The sequence below is a fragment of the Aythya marila genome (assembly GCF_965140915.1).
Source record: "Aythya marila genome assembly, chromosome: 1".
NCBI lineage: Eukaryota > Metazoa > Chordata > Aves > Anseriformes > Anatidae > Aythya > Aythya marila.
The window spans coordinates 110,107,644-110,127,982 of NC_139042.1; the positions used below are offsets into that span (position 1 = coordinate 110,107,644).

General features: G+C 53.1%; 1 protein-coding gene across 2 annotated transcripts in view; it reads right to left on the reverse strand.

Annotated features, from left to right (window-relative positions):
• IGSF3 (immunoglobulin superfamily member 3) overlaps positions 1-20,339 on the reverse strand; it is an 82,110-nt gene that overhangs the window by 15,905 nt on the left and 45,866 nt on the right. Inside the window, exons 3-6 of one of the 2 annotated variants that reach the window (XM_082775228.1) lie at positions 14,069-14,479; positions 12,617-13,006; positions 10,536-10,937; positions 5,517-5,921 (exon numbers count right to left, since the gene is read on the reverse strand). In XM_082775228.1, the coding sequence (XP_082631354.1) occupies positions 5,517-5,921; positions 10,536-10,937; positions 12,617-13,006; positions 14,069-14,479 (1,608 nt within the window). The remainder of the gene's footprint in view (positions 1-5,516; positions 5,922-10,535; positions 10,938-12,616; positions 13,007-14,068; positions 14,480-20,339) is intronic. The other variant, XM_082775229.1, reaches the window with a different exon arrangement.

Below are 20,339 nucleotides of genomic sequence, written 5' to 3' on the forward strand. Positions count from 1 at the left end.
GAAGAGCAGCAGCTCTGGGGCAGGACAGCAGGTCTCACCCGCGGGTGGTGGAGGGGAAGGAGCGAGGCTCTGAGCACCCAGGGAGAGGAGACTGCTCCGTGTTGCAGTCACGGCTGCTGATGAGCAGCCTCCTGTCCCTGCTGAGCGCTTCTTGAACTCCTTCATCACTCAAGCAAGAGCGCAGCTATATGCCAGATGGAGCAGAAGGCTTTAAAGCAGGGAAGCAGTGCTGTTCTGCAGAGCAAAGCCACCCTGAGATCACGCAAGCAGCAAACTTGAGATAAGTTTCCAGACTTCACTTGTGTAAGGAAGTTTCCAGCTCATTACCTTTTCTTGTTTAACTGTATTGTTAGTTGCTCCCAGAGGCTAAAAGTGTTGGGTTTTGAAGAATGCACCTCGCAGCCCTTGCAAAGGCTCATTTGAGCCTCCACTGAAGTGCCTGGGAGAGGTCAGGGCCTCACTGGCCATCAGTGGTAGGAAGGGCATCTCCAGCATCCAAGCAGAAGAGGATTCCTCACGCACAGACAACATTATTAAGAAATGAGAAGGGAGAAAGGCAGCAACAGCAATATCTGATTTTCATTTGTTAGGGAACGCCTCCCCTTAAACTCCTCCACAAGCAATTGTGTTGGCAATTGTTTGAAAATCAGTCCTCTCCCAGCACCGAGCATGCCATATGGCAGCCTGCGTTCCCAATTCTCCCCTGCCTCTTCCTCTCCTCGTCTTCCCAGCATCCCAGTATCCAGTTACAGCCACCACCGCCTTGGCTGCTCACCACGTCTTCCGAGGGAAGGAGGCGCAGGACACTGAGCAGTCCCTCTACAACTGCTGGTGACAGCTCGGACCACGAGGTACGGGTCCTCCTCCTCTTCTCTACCATCCTTCGGTTTTCCAGGCTGCTATCAGTGGCCAGGGCAATTTCTAGTGGAGACCAGGAGAGAGAGAGCTCTGCACCCACCCAAGCACAGGATTTTCTGGTTCACCCCGATCTCAAACAAAGTTCAGGCACAAGCATCCCCCTTCTCCGAGGCCAGTTGAGGAGCCTGCACCCTCCCCCTCCACGACAGTTTCAACTTGACAGCTCCTAATAAACCAAACTTTACGGAGCAGCCCCTGGAGAGCCCCTGGAAGCTAATTAATGCTCTAATGAAGAGCCTGACGGTCTTGTTTGCTTGATGGTTCCCAGGTCAATCAATCTGCTGTAGCCCGGCTTGTGAAAAAGCAGCGAGGAGCCCGGCACCCCTGGCGTCTGCTTGGTTATCATCCCCCTCCGCCCCTCCCCGTCCCTCCTCCCACGTTCATTACTGTCAGAAACCCGGGAGCAGGAGGGCAGATTTATGGAGGTGATTGCAGCCTCTCCCCGTGTGCCCGCTGCAGGATTAGTCACGACAGGACCGGCGGAGGGCTGACGCCAGGAGGGAGGGCGGGAGAAGATGGGAAGAAGACATCAACTTGCGGGCACAGGGGCGGCCGCGCATTTATCACAGGCTGATGGTCTGCGGGCAGCTTGCAGCTGGGGGGTGGAAAGGGCCGTGTCGGGCTCTCTAATGGGGAAGGGGGATGTGAGCGATCCCAAATGTGATGCTGCCCCAGAGCCAGCTCCCCACGAAGGTGCAGCGCTCGGACCCCTCGAAGCTCTGCCGAAATCACCCCGCAGGGGAGAGACGAGTGCAGGAATGCGCACGAGGACAATGTCAATGCGATGCAGCAGCACGAATCTGCTCCAGCCTTCTTGCCAAGAGAGACATATTGCGATGTCCCAGCCTGCCCAGACCGCAGCACAGCCCCCCCGCCACGTCCTGTGCCGCCAGAGACTGTCTGCTGCCCTTGTCTGGGTCCTGCAGACCGCGGGGACGCACGCTGCTCACAAACAGCCTGCCCCGTCTCAGCTGCTCCGTCCCTGGAAACTTGGCAGGGAGAACCAAGATCTACGGAGAAGCCACGAACAAAGCCAGCCCGCCAGCCCTCGGGTCCCCCTTGTCCCCTGCACACCTACTGCCTGCCTCTCCTGGGCTCCACAGGGCACACGGCCAAATCCAAACACCCTCAGGCTCACTGGGGTTCAAAAGAAACCATCTGCACCAAGGGGAAAGGGCTGGTGAACCCTCAGGGGAAGCCCCAGCCTTGGGGGCTGAAGGATGCAGGTGGGCTGCAGGCTTCACCCCTGCACTTGGGGCTCGCTCCAAGCTCGGCCCATGCTCCTGTGCGTGGTCTCCTGCCAGCTTTGGCTTCAGGGAAGCAGCTGGCACGAATTCAGCCTACTTTTATTGTTCCTCCCCTCTGCTGCAACATGAGCTCACCGAGAAAGGAACAACAGGCAGCTCGAGAGCTGGAAGGAGAGCGCTGCCTTGGAAGGACACGAAACAGCCACAGGCAATCTAGCCAGTCGCCAGCCCGGTCCCTAATGCTGCCCGACAGATCCCCGGAGCTGGCTGCCTACTCCAGCGGGAAGAAGCTCAAACCCAGCACTCACCCTCGAGCAGTGCAGGTCTCTGCCCCTCCGAAGCACACAGGAGCTGCCTGGGGCATCGTGCCTGTGCACAGAGCCCTCTGCTCTGCAACCTGGTGTGCTCCAGGCTGCGTGACACCCAGGAGCAGGCCGTGGAAGGGACAAACACCGGAGTGCCAGGTAGTGCTGCTGCTGCTGCTGGGTTGTCATGCACTGCCAAGGGATGAACACCATGCCCTCCCGACGCCTCATTTCTCTGCAAGCTCTCGCATGTACAGACTGCATCCTTTATAGGGCTTTTCCTCATGCTGCCAGTCCGTGTAACGACCCAGGGACTAGGAGCATCACGTTCAAAGGTCAGATCTAGCTCCAGATGTCACGCAGGCCACTCCTGCCATCCCACCTCCAGACCTTCAGTTCTCAGCTGGGTTCGTGCTGCAGTTACCTGCCCTGTTCACTTCCTTCTCCTGAGATACATTTCCCAATCCCTGCTAGTTTCTTCCTGGGAATAAGAAAGGGCTGAAGCGTTTGAAGCTGCTGGCACTTCCTCAGCGTTACCTGTTGGCCAACTGAAAAGCAGCACATGAAATGATGCAGCCATGCTAACACACGCAATTCAGCTACCACTCAGCCTGCATGACAACTGCAAACCCTTCCCACCACACGAGTGCCAAGAAGAGACAGCCGAAGTGTTGAAACAGCAAACTGACACACCACGGGAAGCTCCGGCACCTAGTCCCTCGAGGATGTGGGATTTCACACAGCGAAGAGATTAATGGAGCAATCAGGCAGCCACTGTTTTACCTTTCTCACCTTAACAGGCTTTAAAGGCTGACATATATCGATTGCCACTTCTGCACCTGGAATCTGTCAAACAGAAAGGTCACTCTGACAAATAGGGAGCAGGGGTCTTCAGGGAAAACTAGAATCCCAACATTAGCTTACAATCTGGGAACATAAGATAGCTCAGTTTGCCAGAAGACTTTCAGACTTGCCTTCTTCATTGCACATCCCTTAGTGGATCTGTAGGGGAGACAGCTCACCCCAAACCCACTGGTGTATGGGGCAAGGCAGGGAGCTGGGGCGAGTGACAAAGGAAAGCAGCCCCTAGGACTAAGGCATCCAGTAGCAGCCTCAAGTTATGTCAGGTTAAGGTGACTTATGGAGCCGCAGACCTGGACTGTGACAGCCCTCTCATGTGCTCAATTATTCTGAGGTCCCAAACGACCCCTTTCGAAGAAGCCCTGGGTAGTAATCTGAAAACCAGCATCTGCTTCGTCAGCACAGGTCTGACCGTGGGGATGTTAGGACATCCATTTGGAGGTGACTGAGGAAGGTGTTTCCCACATCATCCTGGGCCCTGTTTGGAGATGATCCAGCCAAGGACCCGGTGATGACACAACCCTCTGCAGCTTGCAAAACCAGCGAGAACCACAGCAGAAGCTGGCATGACTGCCAGCACCACATTCATGGAGAACTCAAACCACTGGCTCTTAGAGGCTGCCTGGGGCATGGAAACGAAACGCAGAGTGCAATAGCAGTGCTGGGGACGCTCTGAGGAGGAGGGTCAGAAAGGAGCCCCCCTCTTCTTGTCCATCCCCTTGCGGGCCATAAAACCACAAACATTACGCAAGGCTCATTGGACTGACAGCTAAGATTTGTGTAGCAGTAGCTCGCTGAGCAGCAGGGAGATAGGGAGAGGTAAAAACCATGGAGACCTAGATCACTTGTTCTGTTAAGGCATCCCTCGATGCTTACTGCTCCAGTAAAGAAGAACCGGCTGCCAGAACATGGCTTAAACGTCCTCCTGGCCACACTGAACTGTGGCACAGAGGCTCTCTTCTGGAAGATATTACCAAGGATTTCTCTTTCTCTCTGCGTCACACACAAATGCACGCACAGAAATATGCCATGAAGAAGCATATTACTCCAGGGACCATCTCCAGTCACTGCTGTTTCCTAGGGAAATAAGCTAAAATGATGAACATCACCAACGTGACCTTGCAAGCAGTAAAACATGTATTACAAGGCAGGGTAATCAAGACAAATGGAGAAGATTAACATGGAGATGATGGCAAGGAAGGAGGAAGGGAGGGAAGAAAGAGGGCAGAAAGCTCATGAGGGAGCTCACAGCATCCCCTGACTTTTCCAGAGGGTTGGGAAAGGTGGAGGAGAGTATGGAAAGGGCCATTGAGGGGAAAAATACAATCCCTAAGCAAGAAGGCAGGCCCTAGGGAGGCATCCCTCTGCACAGGAACATGAGGGCAGGACTGACAGTGCTGCAAGGAGCTGAGCCAAGAGCCCTGAAGGTGCTAAAAGCCCCACTTCAAACACGAACTCTAGCCCTAAGGCTGAGATAGCAATAAACCATTCAGCTCAGTGGTGGCCAACAGCTGCCCTGACCACACATCTTAGCAGCCTTCATGAGGAATAGGAGACACCATCAAAGAGTCCTCATCAACAAAACCTACAGAAGGAGCCGAAATCTCTCCACTGGCTGTACAGGGAGCATAAGCACTTTGTAGGTTTTCTGACTCTCCCTGCCAAAGCAGGTCTCTGTTGCCTAGATGTTGCTCGCTGTGAATGGGCACCCATGGACTTGGGGACTTCCAGCTGGAAAGGGCTTGGTTTCTAGTGGGGATGAAAGTCAGGCTCTTTAATCACTATCTGCTTTTGAAGATGTCTCCAACCGAGCAAGAGGTGCAGCCAGTCACTAGATAAGAGCTGTAGCACAACACCTGTGGTGGGTGTGCACGTAGGGGCTTTGGTGGGAGAGCCACTCTTCCCTTTGATCCGGCCCCTCTCCTCTCTTAGAGGAGGCAGCATCCTGAAAGCCATTTCCATTTCACAGGAACAGCCCAGAAACTGGACCGAGCCTCAGTCACCTCACCTCCCAGAAGAAAACCCTGTGAACAGTTTCAAATCCCACCCAAGACTTTCACAAGTGTGAGATGTCAGTTGCAGCCACAAGAGCAGTCCTTCCTCTGGAGAGACTACTGCAGCACTGACATGCAGCCCATCCCCACGGCACACCTCCCAGACCCTCTTGCGTGCTCTCCAAACTTACCTGGCCGCAGAACCCTAATCTCCAGCAGGTTGGACGTCCTGTCTGCCAGCCGTGTCCAGCTGCTGTTGTAGTTCTTCCTCCAGAGCTCGGCCACGCACTGGTACTTGCCAGCCTCCGTGTCACTTGCCCGGCTGATGCTCAGGCGCACGTTGTTGCTGGACTCGGCTTTCTCGATGGCAGTGCGGGTCCGGAAGCCCATGTACCTGTCACCCCACTGGACCCCGCCGTCACGCGTGAAGGTGACCAGGTCGTGAAACTCAGTGCTGCCTGCTGGCTGGAAACGCCACGTCACAGACACGGGGACCCAGGATGGGTAGTGCGGCTTGATGATGCACTGGAGGTCGAAGGACTCATTGTAGGTCACCCCAGGGGTACGGGAAATAGCTGTGACAGCAAAACCAGCCTCTGCAAAAAAAGAGAGAGAAGGGCTTTAAAGAGCATGGCTTGACTTTGCATGAACAAGCACGACCACTCGTAGACTCCATGATTCACAACCACCTCCTGGCCAAGCGATCCTCCCTCCCTGTTCCCCCGTCCAGGTCTGTAGCTGGTCACCGCAGGTGAGGGAATGATGGGGAAAATGAGAAGAAAAAGTTTTCTTCTGTGCTTTGGAGAGTTGGCAGAAGTTATGTAATCCAAGAATAGAGGCAATTTATAACAGAGAGAAGGTGGTTGCTTCTATTCTTCACACAGCATCTCTTTTGTTCTCTTACAGATCCTAGCTATATACAATTACCCTCACATCTGCATGACTCCACAAGCTAGTCAACACATCTTTACTTTTCTAACCCCAATACTTTGTAGGTTTAGGGGAGTTTAAAACCAGCAATCTATTAACAATTTAAAGATAACAATGATAACGTATTCCCAGTTGACTGGCTTACATTTTGGGTCAAGGAATTTCCATTGCTCGTTTGTTCTGAGGTAGAGAGAAAAAAAATATATATATATATATTTAAAAAAATATATAAAAATATATATATTTTTTTACTGTTATGATTACTTCAGTGAAGCCTAGATATAGCAGGGACCTTGTTTTCCACCATCAACATCTCCAAGATGCGTTTACTTTCTGGAGGTCTCTGCTGGGCGTCCAGGTGGACTTGGTGCTCTCCTTCCTCCCACAGCTATGCCGATGATCCAGGCTTTCAACAAAGCTTTTGCTGAAGCCCCATGGGTAGAGACCCCGCCAGAAACAGGAATGTCTTCTGGATCAGCATAGAGCTTCAGCCTGCCACAAGCTTGAAATTACCGTTTGGGGGATGAGCTGAGAGCTCACTGCAACCCACAGAGCTGCTGCTGAGGGCCAGACCAGCCACAGTGTGGATATCAGCGTATCTGCACACCTCCAGTATGTACCTCTGCAGCCCCTGTTACTCATGGCATTGCTCATGGATGTGTAATTACTGAGAAGAGAGGCCAATCTTTGGGATTAAAGCCCCTTGCAACACAGTGATTACGCCAGAGAGAAGAGAGCGGCTGAGAAGGCAGAACTGCCACATCTCATCCCCACATAAGCCATTACCTTCAGACACTGCAGCAGCTCTGGCCTTAGAAAGCCACCTTAATTTTACCAAGATCAGCTGACTCTGTAAAGTTTAATCTCCAGTTGGGCTAGGCAAGGAAACTTAATGAAGTTCTCTCCTCCTGTCTGCCATGTAAAAATCAAATCTGTTTCTCAGGTCCTCAGCAAACATGCTCATGACATTAAGGTTAACGTACAAAATCCCCTCTTAGAATCACTGATTATCCCAAGTTGGAAGGGCACCACAAGGATCATTGAGTCCCACTCCTGGCTGCACACAGGACCATCCAAAAATCAAACCCTATGTCTGAGAGCATTGTCCAAACCCTTCTTGAACTCCAGTAGGCTCAGTGTCATGACCACTGCCCTGGGGAGTCTGTCCCAGTGCCCAACCACCTCTGGGTGCAGACCCTTTCCCTAACCCCCAGCCTGACCCTCCCCTGTCCCAGCTCCATGCTGTTCCCTCGGGTCCTGTCGCTGTCCCCAGAGAGCAGAGCTCAGCGCCTGCCTCTCCGCTCCCCTCATGAGGGAGCTGCAGGCCGCCATGAGGCCTCCCCTCAGCCTGCTCTGCTCGGGGCTGAACAAACCAAGGGACCTCAGCTGCTCCTCATATGTCCTGCTCTCAAGACCCTTCTCCATCTTTGTAGCCCTTCTTTGGACACTTGTCTGATAGTTTTATGTCTTTATTACATCATGGCACCAAAAACTGCATGCTGCACTCAAGGTGAGGCCACACCAGTGCAGAGCAGTGCAGGACAATCCCTCCCCTTAACCAGCTAGCAATGTCGTGCCTGATGTATCCCAGGGTATGGTTGACCCTCCTGGCTACCGGGGCACACTTCTGACTCCTATTCAATTTGCATTCAACAAGAACAACCAGATCCCTCTCCACAGGGCTTCTCTCCAGCCTCTTGTCCCCACGTCTGTATGTATATTCAGGGCTGCCCCTACCCAAGTGCAGGTTCTGGCACATGCTCTTGTTAAACTTCATGCACTTGGTGGTTGCCCAGCCCTCTGATGTGTAAAGATCTCTCTGCAAGGCCTCTCTACCCTCAAGGGAGTCAGCAGCTTCTCCCAGTTTAGCATTGTCCACAAACTTATTTAGTACACCTTCAAGTCCTACATCCAAGTCATTTATGAAAACATTGAAGAGAACTGGCCCTCAAATGAAGCTCTGGGGAACCCCACCAGTGACTGGCCACCAGCCTGATGTAACCCCATCTAGTATAAACCTTTGAGCCCAACTCATTAGCCAATTGTTCACTTACTACATTATGTATTTGTCTAGCTGTATGCTGGATATTTTGTCCAGAAGGACGCTGTGAGAAACAGCATGGAAAGCTTTGCTGAAATCCAAAAAGATTACATCAGTGGGCTTCCCTCAGTCAGCTAGGTGGGTAATCTTGTCATAAAAGGAAATTAAGTTCATTAAACAGGACTTTCCCTTAATGAACCCAAGCTGGCTGTGACCAGTGACTGCATTGTCTTTCAGGTGTTTTTCAGTAATTCCCAGAATAATCTTCTCCATAATTTTACCAGGGAATTTATACAAAAGGACAGCATCCACACATGTAAGCAGGCACATTTTGGGCAAGACCCTCCCCCCCCCCAACAATACAGCAGAACCTCCTCACCCAGCCTGCCCTCCTCTACCCACAGATTTCAGAGTGCCTGCCCTTTCCTTCCCATCTGCCAGGGACTAAAATCCCTGCTGGGCTCTTGAGATCCTCAGAAGTTCAGGGACATCTGGTCTCATCTGACAGCACATCTCTCTTGTGGCTGTTGCTTCACAACCACAGTGTCGATAGATTTATGGGTTTGAACATTATCTGTGCTGGTTCAGCTAAAGAGTTTTTTACCCTGCCAGACTGGCAAACGATTAGACCTTAACTTGAAATGTGAGTGTCACTAAATTTACTGCATTTTTTTACTAGCACTTTCTGTAGCAATAAACCTCTCTTGCTCTTTCTTAGCACCTTCCATTATAGTTTCTTGAGACACTTCAAAAGCATTACTCTCAACAAAAAATATCAGATTCAGCAGCAAGAAAACAATATGAGGTATTTTCATCACTAAATGTTACTGAGCTACTACAGCTTTGTTAGTTATAGAAAGAGGACTTTGGAATGACTTGACAGAACGTGACAGTCAAATTTCTCTGGGACAAGGGACAGAGGTGGAGGGACAACTACCTTCAAATTCCATCTTCTGGAACTGCTGATCAATTTCCAGTATCTTAAATTTTAGCAAGAGTGAAAGTGACGCATTTTAAAATCTCATCACTTCATCTACCACTGTACTCCCTGCTTCATCCCAACAAACCTCAACGAGTTGCAAAGTAAAGAGAATGGCCAACACATGGACTTACAAGAGGCCAAATGCCCCTGACCTCAAGACAAAGACGCTGCTGAAACCAGCTGAGAATCTGCCTTGAGTTCTTTACAAACTAAAGTCCCTACCTGCTCTTGAAACCGATAGAGCAATGGTTTCTAGCTCTAGACAGAGCAGCCTCTGAAAGAAGGTCAAAAGTGAAGGGGAGGAAAGGGGAAAAAAAAGCAAGATTTTAATCAGAATATGATATGACTTTAAAGTCTGGTCTCACACATCTTGCCAAATCTTAAGATTAATACTGTGGATAATTGAAAAAAAAATCTATCTTGACTTTTGAATAGCTCGCACTAATTGTTTATAGCTCTAGCATTCTGCAAATCAGGGACCTTGCAGGGATATTCATCAGTTCTTCGGTCTCCTGCAGAAAACTTTGGGAACCTGTCCAGGGCTTAATATAGCAAGGCCTGAGTGAGACCCAAGTAATTCACAATCTATGCAAAATCTCTAATGCCCTACATGCCCTCTCCTAAATTGATGTCATTTTGCTGTGTTTGAACCAGAGGAGCTATTTGGCAGAGCAGAGTACCAGCCACAACGATCACAGCCTCTAGTTTGGCTCAGTCCCGGGTCAGCTGCTCAGGGCCTCTCAGCAGAGGCAGTGAGGACCGGTCCTGATCCACAGCTCCCAAGGACTTCTGATGCTGTTGGGGATGCTCATGATTTCTGGTGGCTGGGCCAATAGATGCCCTATGTTTTGCTCTCCCAGTCTGGTGAGCTGAGACAAGGTTTGCCCAGAGCATTCAAGGAGGATTTGACGCCCACTGGGCATTGATGGAGCACCACCATGTCACTTCCCATAGCCCAGGCCGTTGGGACATGGTGCCCCCTTTCAGCGTTGGCAGTCTCTCTCCTCGGCTCCCATCAGCCATCCCCTGCTTTGCTCCTGCCACAGCCACCCCTCAGGTTTTGCCCTCAAATGCAACTGGGCACACAGACGTTTTGCACCAACCTTCACAGGAGCTGCAGGTGGGCTGCTGGTGCCTCTGTTTCACTGGCAAGCACAGAGTGCTGAGAGCAGCCCCAGGTATTTGCAGGTGACCTCCTGGATTGAGCCAGGCTTGCAGGGCGCATGGCCCCACAGCCCCCACACCTTGAGTACTCACCCAGAGGAGTGATGGACACTGGGGTACCAGCGTGCCGCTCCCCAACCATCTGCCACTCCCCATCCAGTGTCCGCGTCCACTCGGCCACCCGGCACTCGTAGTGGCCCTCGTCCGCCCTGATGCTGTTGAAGATCTCCAGGGTGAAGGAGCCGGGCCGGACCTGCTCCATCTGGATGCCCCCGTAGCTGCTGCGCTCAGCATACGATGGGCCGGGCTGCAGGGTGCCGTCCCGATCCAGACGCACGATTTCGCTGCGCCGGTTCTGCTTGTCCACCAGCTGCCAGGCGACAGAGAGGCGGCTTTGGGGCCCCACGCCTGAGCGCACGTTGCAGCCAAAGCGCAGGCTCTCCCCCTCCAAGACACTGCTGGCGTTGTTGATAATCTCCAAGGAGATGCTGGTCTCTAAGGAGAGAAACGCACACACACAGGGGAGATGATACACACTCGGCACTTCTCAGTCTGCAAGGACGCTGCTGGCCAGAGAGGTGTTTTACCAGGTGCAGGAAACTGCCCACGCATTTGGGTCCAGGCACGTCTTAAGTTCATGCGTGACCACATCCAAAAACAGTCTGTGGGCAGCGAGCTGCTCCTGGTGCCTTGCACACTCAAAGCAGGTGTCGGCCAAAGCTGGGAAAAATCTCTGCCTAGGGCTCAGGAGGCATTGCCGCGTCTTCTGTTCGCAGGTCCAGGCTGGGGTCTCAGCAAAGCTTGAGGGAATTTGTGCTGCTACAACATGCACCACATGCAACTGGCTCTGCCAAAAAAAAAGCTTCCAGCTCCCTGGGCTTTTCAATTCGTGTCAATCTGATTACCATCTTGCCACGTCCATTTCTGCAACACCTTTCGGGAGAAGCTTTCGCAAACTCCCATCACTCTCAACACTAGAGGTAGCTATCAGTGTTTGGCAACATCAAAAAAAATGTTATCCTGAGCTTCCCAGAGATGCTACGGCTTGTTTTTCAGAGATACTGAGTGCTGGTTACTCCTGCTGTCTTCCGTCGGAGTTATGGACACTTAGCACCCTTGAAAAATCACGTTTGTTCCTAGAGCTGGTGATTTACGAAACCTCAGGAATGAAATCTGCCTGAAAGGTGGCTTTGCCTAAAAGCATTGCATTTTAACAACTGTCCAGTGCAAGATTTCTAACTGATTTTCAATGCCAAACAAATGAGACCAAATATTGGTAGAAGAGAAAAGAATTAGAATTTCTTTTGGAGAAATGAGGAGGAAAAAAAAAGCTTGAGGAAAGGGCTGCATTTCCCTACAAGCCTAAGAGACAGGAGACAAACGCTGCACAAAATCCTCTGTCAGCTTCCCATCTGCTTGGTCAAACCCTGCAGCTAGTGTAACCTGGGCAACACTTGCCTGGTTCTTCATGCTGCGGCTACCTGAGTTTGAGAGAGCAAAACGGAGGAGAAATAAATCAGCTGACCCTCTTCTCTCACCCTGCCTTTCACGTCTTTATCACATTTGTCTGATAAACACAAAAGGCACTCAGGCGGGCCTCTGGCAGGGCTGTTTTCACCAGGGTTGGCAGACACACAGTGACCACAACAGGGCTCCATGCTGAAGAGCAAACTGGGGCTTGAGGAGCAAGTGAACCTTGGTTTCTCCTAGTGCAAGGCGCAACCCCAGCGCCTTGTATGACAGCTGAACAACAGGCACAATCTGCAGGAACCCAGCAGCTCTTAGGATAAAGCAGGGACAAGCCACTCTCCCCATTATGCCTGCTGAATACTTCAGGGCACCCAGCTTCGTGCAGAGCATAGAGGTGTGAGGAGCAAGCCAGAGGCTGTCACACGGACCTTCACCTCAGGACCACAACTGCCAGGTTGGAGTGATCACCAAGGTGGGGACACATTTCCCCACTCACAAACCTGAGCAGCACAATCCCCTTGCTCTATTGTCCCCCTCCCCTAAAAAAGACTTGCAGTTGGGATTTCAAGCCTCCACAGCACACAAACCCTTATCCTCCCCATTCCCCTTCTGAAGTCTGATTTGGGCTGGACACACCACAGCCTCACCAGCTAGCTGCCCAGCAGAGCAGCGTCCCAGGATGGAGCGGGCAGGTCTCTACTTACTGAGCGGCAGGACGGTGATGGGGATGTTCTTGGGCCGCTTGCTCTCCTTGTCAATGAAGTCCCCCGTCACAGTCTTCTCCCGCTCGGTCACCCGGCAGTTGTACTTGCCACTGTCCTCGAGGCGGAGGCGGTAGATCTTCAGCACAAAAACGTTGTCGCTCTCTTTGGCTACCTTGAGCTGGCCCAGGGCCTCGCGCTGGGCGAACTCGTTGTTGAGCACCGGCACGGCGTTGGGCCCCAGGCTGGCGATGAGGGAGCTGTTGAAGGCCCAGGAGATGGAGAAGTAGCGGTCAGGGACATTCTGGGCCTCCAGGATGCACCGAAACTCCACTGGCTCGCCCACGATGTACGTCCGCTTCTCCGTCTCCAGCCGGACACTGAACTCCTTATCTGGGGACAGACAGACCAGCTCACGTCAGCACGGCAAAGCCCACCTGGAGAGCAGCACACCTCACACAAGGTGGCTGCAACCTGCCAGACCCTATGTGGTCACTACCTCTTGGACACGTGCACCTCCAGGTGGAGGGGTGAGAGGCTTGGTTTGGCTGTAAGAGGCAAAAGGTATAAGACCTCCCCACCCAAATTGCCTTTTCCCCAGCCTTTCCTCCTGGGAACAGCTCTGCTGTGACACCGGGATCCAGCAGCACCATGGGATGTGAGCTGGAGCCCAGTCCTGCTTGCCCCAGATTGCTGGGGCTGAAAGGCAGGGCTTTTAGGGATATCAGAGAGGACAAAAGAGCTTTTATTGGATTTTAGATCCTTAGCAGGAACCTGTGCTGCTGGCTGCGAGAAGGATTTTGACTTGCAAATGGGCCTCAGGCAATACAGAAGTGTTTGCTCAAAGTTTTAGTTTAAATTTCTGATGTGTCACTCTTATTTCCTCACTTCCCCACATCCTCATTGCCTGTGCTAGCACCAAGTGCATAAGGTGTATGTAAGCCTTAGCTCCCGCTGCAGCCCAGACACTGGCTATGTCAGACAGCAGGGGCTGCCGCCAAGCCCCCTTGCTGGGGTGCGGTAGAAGATACCACTGCTCCGGGTCTCAGCAGTGCCACGTGAAGGGGACCTCACTGGGGTACCCAGCAGCGAGAGACCTCAGCAACCCTCCCAGGAACAGCTGCTTTCCATGGGTGCACCCCAAGAGGCAACTGGGCTTATCTGTGGAGACCACAAACCCCACTGTGGAGTCAAGAGAGAACCACAGTGTGAAACAGTCAAGTCCCTGACCAGGCACGGCTCTGGAGGCCTTGCTCCAGCGTTAGGTGTGACGGGACCTGGGGCAGCTCTGCAGCTGGCCTTGCAGACCCTCTTATTTAGATGGTAAAAGCTGTGGTGTGCATTGCTCCCTGCTTGGGTCAGCACCTGAGTCACCTAACAACGCACAGCCCCGTTTTCCACCTCTGCTTCCTCCCACCACCCAGACAAGCAAGGAAAGAGAGAGGAGACACTGACCAGTGGCTTGCACGTTGACAATGGTGCCCTGAGAGCGCTTGCGGGTCATGGCATACCACGACTTGTCCGGGTCCTGGATCCACTCAGCCGCCTCGCAGTAGAACTCGCCTTGATCTGACGGGTGGAGGTTGTAGATGGTGAGCTTCGAGGTGGTCTCGCCCACCTTGTCCAAGCGGACGTCCCCCGTGGCCTGCCGCTGGGCGTAGCTGCCCCCGGCCCGCAGGACGAAATCGCGGCTGAGGGAGATGACCTCCACGGGCGCCTCGCCGCCTCGCTGCCGGTACCAGGCGATGGAGACGTGGCTGTGCTGGGCTGTGCTCTTGGCCACCTCACACTTCAGCTCCAGGGAGTCGCGCTCCACCTTGTGCAGCGTCTGCGGGACCGCGGTCACTCGCAGCGAGTCGGGGATCACTGCAGCGCAGGGGGACGGAGAAGCACAGCGTTAGGGTTAGGAACCCAGGAGAGGGTGTTATGGTTGCAATTAATCACTAGGATTAGCAAAGGCCTGCCAGCTCACACCTAGCCCCAAATAAAAAGACAACCATCCCCAAATACCTGCAGTCCATGAGCGACAGCAGAAAAGATCACACAGCTGGATTTACAGCGAACAGCCACTAAAATTAGGATGAAAAAAAAAACCCTGCAGCACCGCAAATTTGCTTAATTTTAGCAGGAGGTCCCGCTACTAGAAGGCAGGCTTTCTTAAAAAGAGCTATTTATGAATTTTGCTGTCTCAAGAAACATCATATGGAGAGGATACGGCAAGCCTCCTTCCCAAGTCTGCAGACAAGGCAGCGCCAGTGAACCTGTTAATGCCCACGGTTTCACCATGCACCAGCGGAATATAATTAACACATCTCAGCTCAGTTTCATTGACAACACTGGAGGATCTGACAAAATTGGTTACGTTGCCAAAAGCTGCATCTGTTTCATTCAGGCGCTGCTACGGAGAGCAATCAGTTGCCCTGAGGACAACCGCTGGCATTATTTATGGCAGGAAATTCAAAGCAGGAGAGAAGGAAGAAAAAAGCCACAGGATGGAGTAAATGAAAGGGAATTTTTTCTCGTCCAGCTCAGCCCAGAGCATTTGCTTTGACCAAGCGTGTGCTTCTCAGGGAATTCACTGTCCCAAGAGGGAAAATACCTGGTAAGACTCATTTACGGCCAATTGACCTCATCCCTGCAGCCACATCTCCTCCTGCCTCCCATCCCCTCATCCTCCTCGCCCAGGCTCCCCATCCCCTGCCCACGGGCAGCAATAGCCTCTGGCCACGCCGTCCCACACCAGTCAGGAGCTGCCTTGCTTCTCTCCCCTCTTCCCTCCAACTCCAAGCACAGCGGTGATCACGGCCAAACTCCCCAGCTCACCACGCCTGCACGAGGAGATTTACATTTCTCATTTCAAACCGTTCCATATGATTTCCAGAGCGGTGCAGCTCCTTGCTCTTTGCCCTCCAGTCACGGGCTCTCGTAACTTTATTTTTACATCGGGTAGGTAAATTAAACCCAGTCACCATCTTGCTGGAGCTACTTTCCCACTGAGCTGCTTCAAAGGCAGAGCTCCCTGCTACACACACCAGCCTCCCTGTGCCAGTATCTAGGGTGAAAGCAGTGCTCTGGGAAGAAAGCCTGCCCATCCTCCTTCACGCAGCCAGTCTGAGAGCCCTGCAAGGCACGGAGCCGCCCGCTCCCCGGGATGGCAAGAGGAAGCCTGTCCCAGCACGGGCCCCATGCACAGCCCGCGGCAGCGGCTGCCCGGGGAAGCGCAGCTCCCACGGTGGGAAGGGAAGAGGGGAGGACCACGGCCGTGTCTCGCTTGCCACCCCATTCCCCGAGCTGCTTACAGGCTGACACAGGCACCGCTTTGCCAGTTGGACTTCATGTTTCCAGGTCATAACCTGGAGGGAGGGTTAGCATCTCCTACACTGCAGCTATTGCAAAATGCATTCCTGGAGAAAAATCCGGAGGCGGTGGCGTGCTGGAGGCTGTAATTTGACTATGATAATGCCCAACACACTGCGTTGCACTCCTTGTGCTCTTTTGGTTTAAAATAAATAAATAAATAAATAATTCCAACCATATCCTCCCCACTAGATGAATCAGTATGGCCTTTGGGGTTCACGCTGCCTTGAGGCTGTGAGCTTGAACCAGCCTGGCGTGGGGATGCTCTCGGCAGACTGCCTTCACAGCCAGGAGGACCGGCTCCCACCCTTGCCCTCTGTCTCACCCAGCTCCTGCTCCTCTTTCCCCTCCCTCCAGCATGCCACCCAGGAGCCTGTATCACGCTTCCCCCCAAACCCAGCCTGGCATCCCCCTTGCTCCCAGCTGGCAGAGAAAGGCAGCATCTCCTGCTAGCCCCTGAGCCGCCAGCTGCTGCAGAGGGGGTGCTCGCAGCCCCCAAGTTTTAAGAGCTTCTGAAACATTAAACGTCGATATTGCCACTAGAGGGTGTCAGGGGCCCAGCCAGGGACAGTCCAAGTGTCCTGCTGCCACGAGGAGGAGGAGGAGGAGGAAGGAGCAGGAGGTGCTCCCCTCTCCCCTAGTGCACACAGCTCCAGCCAAACCCACCTCAGATACAGACACCTCAGTAATGTGCAAGCGAGGAGCACCCGGTGAGCTACGCAGAAGTATTTACAGATTGGGAACCAAGGTGTCAACTGTAGGATAAGGAACCGGCTGACATTCACCTGGAGCAGGGACTGGAGCTCCCTGGCCCAGACTCAGTACACAACTCAAGCTCTCCAACATGCTCTCCTCCAAGCCCCCAGGACCAGCCCCATTTCCAGATGAACTCCGCCTCACAAGGACATAGACGACCCGAGGCGTCCTCGTTCCCTGGGCTGGCTCTGGTTTGTTCTTAGGTATCCAAAACACCAATCACCCCCAAGGAGCAGGGCTGCAAAGCCGTTACAAGCTGGACACAAATCAGAGAGCTACCAACGTTTTGTGTACTCCCAGGCAAGCAGCAGACCTGCCTGGGATACCATTTCCTTGTTAGGTGATGCACGAGGAGCAACAGGCTGCAAGCCAGAGGCCCAAGCTCGTAAAAATCACCACCACAGCAGCCTTACCCTGCAGGCTCTTCAGGAGAAAAATAACTTCCGTGGGGTAGGCAGCACAGCTACACACAGCTGTCTCGAGGGCCAGGCAAAAACCCGCCAGTTCCTTCTTCCCTTGGGTTTCATTATTGCTTTTACCCTCCAACACGCTTTAGGGGCACTGCATGGTGCTACCTTGTGTCCCCAACTGCCCGCTTCCTACCGTCTGGACAGAGCTACGCTTGCCAAGTGTCAAGTGTGAACTCTTTAGGAAGAAAAAATGCACACGCTCCCCACTCCTAGGGAGCTGCTTTTGGCTGAGAAATGCTGCTCTGGATTTTACAAGGAATTAGTGCAAGAGTTATGTTTCCATCTGCCCCGTGACATCTTGCTGCCCCGCGGGGATCCCAGCTCCGTGCCACCAGCCTCCTTCCCCGACGCCTCTGGTTGTGCTCGCAAGACAGAAGCAAGCTGCTCAAGACGAAGCGCGGTGCCAACGCCACCACTTTGGAGGAGAGCACTGGCGGGCACCAAACGGCAACACTAAGGGAATGTCACCTCCACAAGGGGGTGAAACTGAGTACATCATGCTGCTGGTAATGTCCCCGACCTGCCTTAGCTTTAAATCCCAAAGAGAAACCAGCAGGGGCCTGGGGTGTACCTCAACTCCTGCACCACGCCGGAGAGCGAATTCTCCCACAATTCGGAGAATTGAGCTCCTACAACAGCCCACCCAAAAGGTCAGCTCAGAGAAAGCAGCAAGCCTTCCCAGTAACAGCTCCGGATCCGGCAGCACAGGGAGGGAAACGCTCTCCAAATTTCTCTTCCTCACCGACCTGCACGTAACCACGTGTTTCTGGTACCACGGGGAAAACGCACGACAAGCGTTAATAATCTGGTTGGGTAGGGGATTACTTTCCTTGGGTAGAGCCCAACCTGCACCGTCTTGTCTGGGACACGGGGTTGTCAAAGACGGCTTTAAAGGGAAGGCGGCTGCGAAGTACTGACCCAGCTGCTGCCAGCAGGCAGCGGGGGAACCAAAGAGTTAAGTAAAATGGCACGGCAGTTGTTTCACAGCAGCAGCAATAAATCCTCAGATTACAATAGTAGCCTTGTTTGTACATTAATGACTGGCTGGAGTGATTACCCCGAAAGAAACGCATCTCTCAAAGCAACTGGACGAGTTCAGGCAGCCAGTGGGAAAGGGTAGAGAAAAAAAAAAAAAAAAGAACACAAAAGAAACAACAAGAAGTAGAAAAACGGGGGAGAGAGAATCAGATAGAGGACATGTAAACTCGAAATTAGGTCAGCTTCCCCTCTCGGGGCCTGAACTTCTCCTCTGTTGCTGCCGGCCCCGTTAGTCACACCCGCCTGCCCCACGCGGCCCTCGTCAACGCTATCCATCCCTCGCCCTCCTCCTGTGCCGTGGGAGCAGGGTCCCATTGCACACCCTGGTCCTGCTCCAGGACGTGCTTCATGCCCGAGTGACCCCGTCCGCGCGCCCCCTGCGCCGCGCAGCCCCTCTGCTCCTGCTGCAGCTGAGGTGGGGAGCAGGGGAGGCGCCTGTCAACGAGCCCCTTCGCCTCTCTGCACCCAGCCAGTCCCAAAACACTCCGAGGAGCATCTGGTTATTAGGACGGCTAATTTAAGTGGAGAAGCTCAAGTGGCCTCATTAAAAGAAATTAAAAAAATAATCACAAAATACACACAACCAAGGATCCCAAGAGCTGGGCACGTCGAGGGGTACAGAGAGCACAAGGCCTGCCTTCACCTCCCAGCCACAGCAGTGAGGGAAACCTCTAATCCCTCACACATGCACACTTCTATTTATTTATTTATTTTTGCAGTCTTGCTCCATGGCTTTGCCTGTGCCCCCTGTCCCCCTTCGAGACCCAGCCCTGCAGGCAGCTGGGCGACAGCCAGCAGAGGTAACTGGCTCCGTCAGTGAGTCAAGGTGAATCAGCTCCCAAATCCCTCTCTCTCCCTCCCTCCTTCAGAAACTCACCTTTTTGAGGGTTTAGCACTCCCTCTGATCCCAAGCCCGAGAGCCACCGGTTAGCTCCTGCAGCTTAATGCAAGCCTAAGCCACCACAAATACAAGGGCAGAGCACATCGGCACATACCTCTTTCACCCTGGGTTAAGCTGATGTGTTTTACTTAACAACACTTGAGAGCTAAGAGCAGGGACGTGGGAATTTTCTGTGGCTCAGCTGGCACAGGGTAACCTGCTAAGCCCCAGCCTCCTCGACCCACAGAACAGCCGGGGAGAACAAAAAAATACCCAGCACGAGGAGCCGACACAGCCTGGGCTCCTCTGGAGCTGTGCAGGCAATGCTGTCTTAATGTTTTACACCTCCGAAGCCGCAGGTAAGAAATGATAGAAGTGGAAAGCTTAGAAAATCCTCTTTTCGGCAATTTTAGTTTAAAGCCTTATTTCGTTCAGCCCAGCGTACTCGGGGTGGGCAGGCAGGCAACACAAACAGCTGCGCAGGGAGGGAGCTGCGCGGTGCCATCTCAGAACAATCACGGCCCGTCTCAGGCCATATTCCCCGGGGACTGTAACCACGTTTGTGGTGTTTCAGGCAGGTGGGCTGTCCCTCCCCACAATCAATTTTCGAGGAGGATTCTCCTCTCTCTCTCTCCCCCGACTGCGTGCAGAAGAAAAAGAGCAGACCGGAGATAAGAGCGCGGAGCTGCTTGCAGAGATTAGCGCCTGCCTTTCAGGAGCCCGGCAGAGATCACACCGAAGGTCAAGGGGAGCTTGTTAAGAGCTGCGGTTCCTTCATTTAGGCAATCACGAAGGGTCTGAGTCCTACCAGGTTCCTTTCTCCCGCCTGCCTCCTGGGACCCGGCCTGTCCCACGTGTCGCAAAGCACAGGATCAGAATTTCCCACGGAAAAATATCTTTGGTGGAAGATAACCCAGGCCAAGATGCACTTGGGAGAGGAATCCTGAGAGCATTTTTTAAATTAAGGACTCTCGAGGCTCCAAACTGAGAATATGGATCCCTGTGCCTCGTATCTAGTGCAGACCAGCATGACTCCTATAATCCAACACATTAACCATCAGAGAGGCACTGATCAGTGGAGGAGAGCATTTCGCATCACGCACAAAAGTCAGTAACACGGGTGGGCAAGCAGTGCTTGCTTCCAAAACGCTGGCCCTGGATCTCCTGCCCCATCCCCTCTAAAACAGCCTTCCTACTGAGCACACAAGCAGAGCATTTCAGTCCC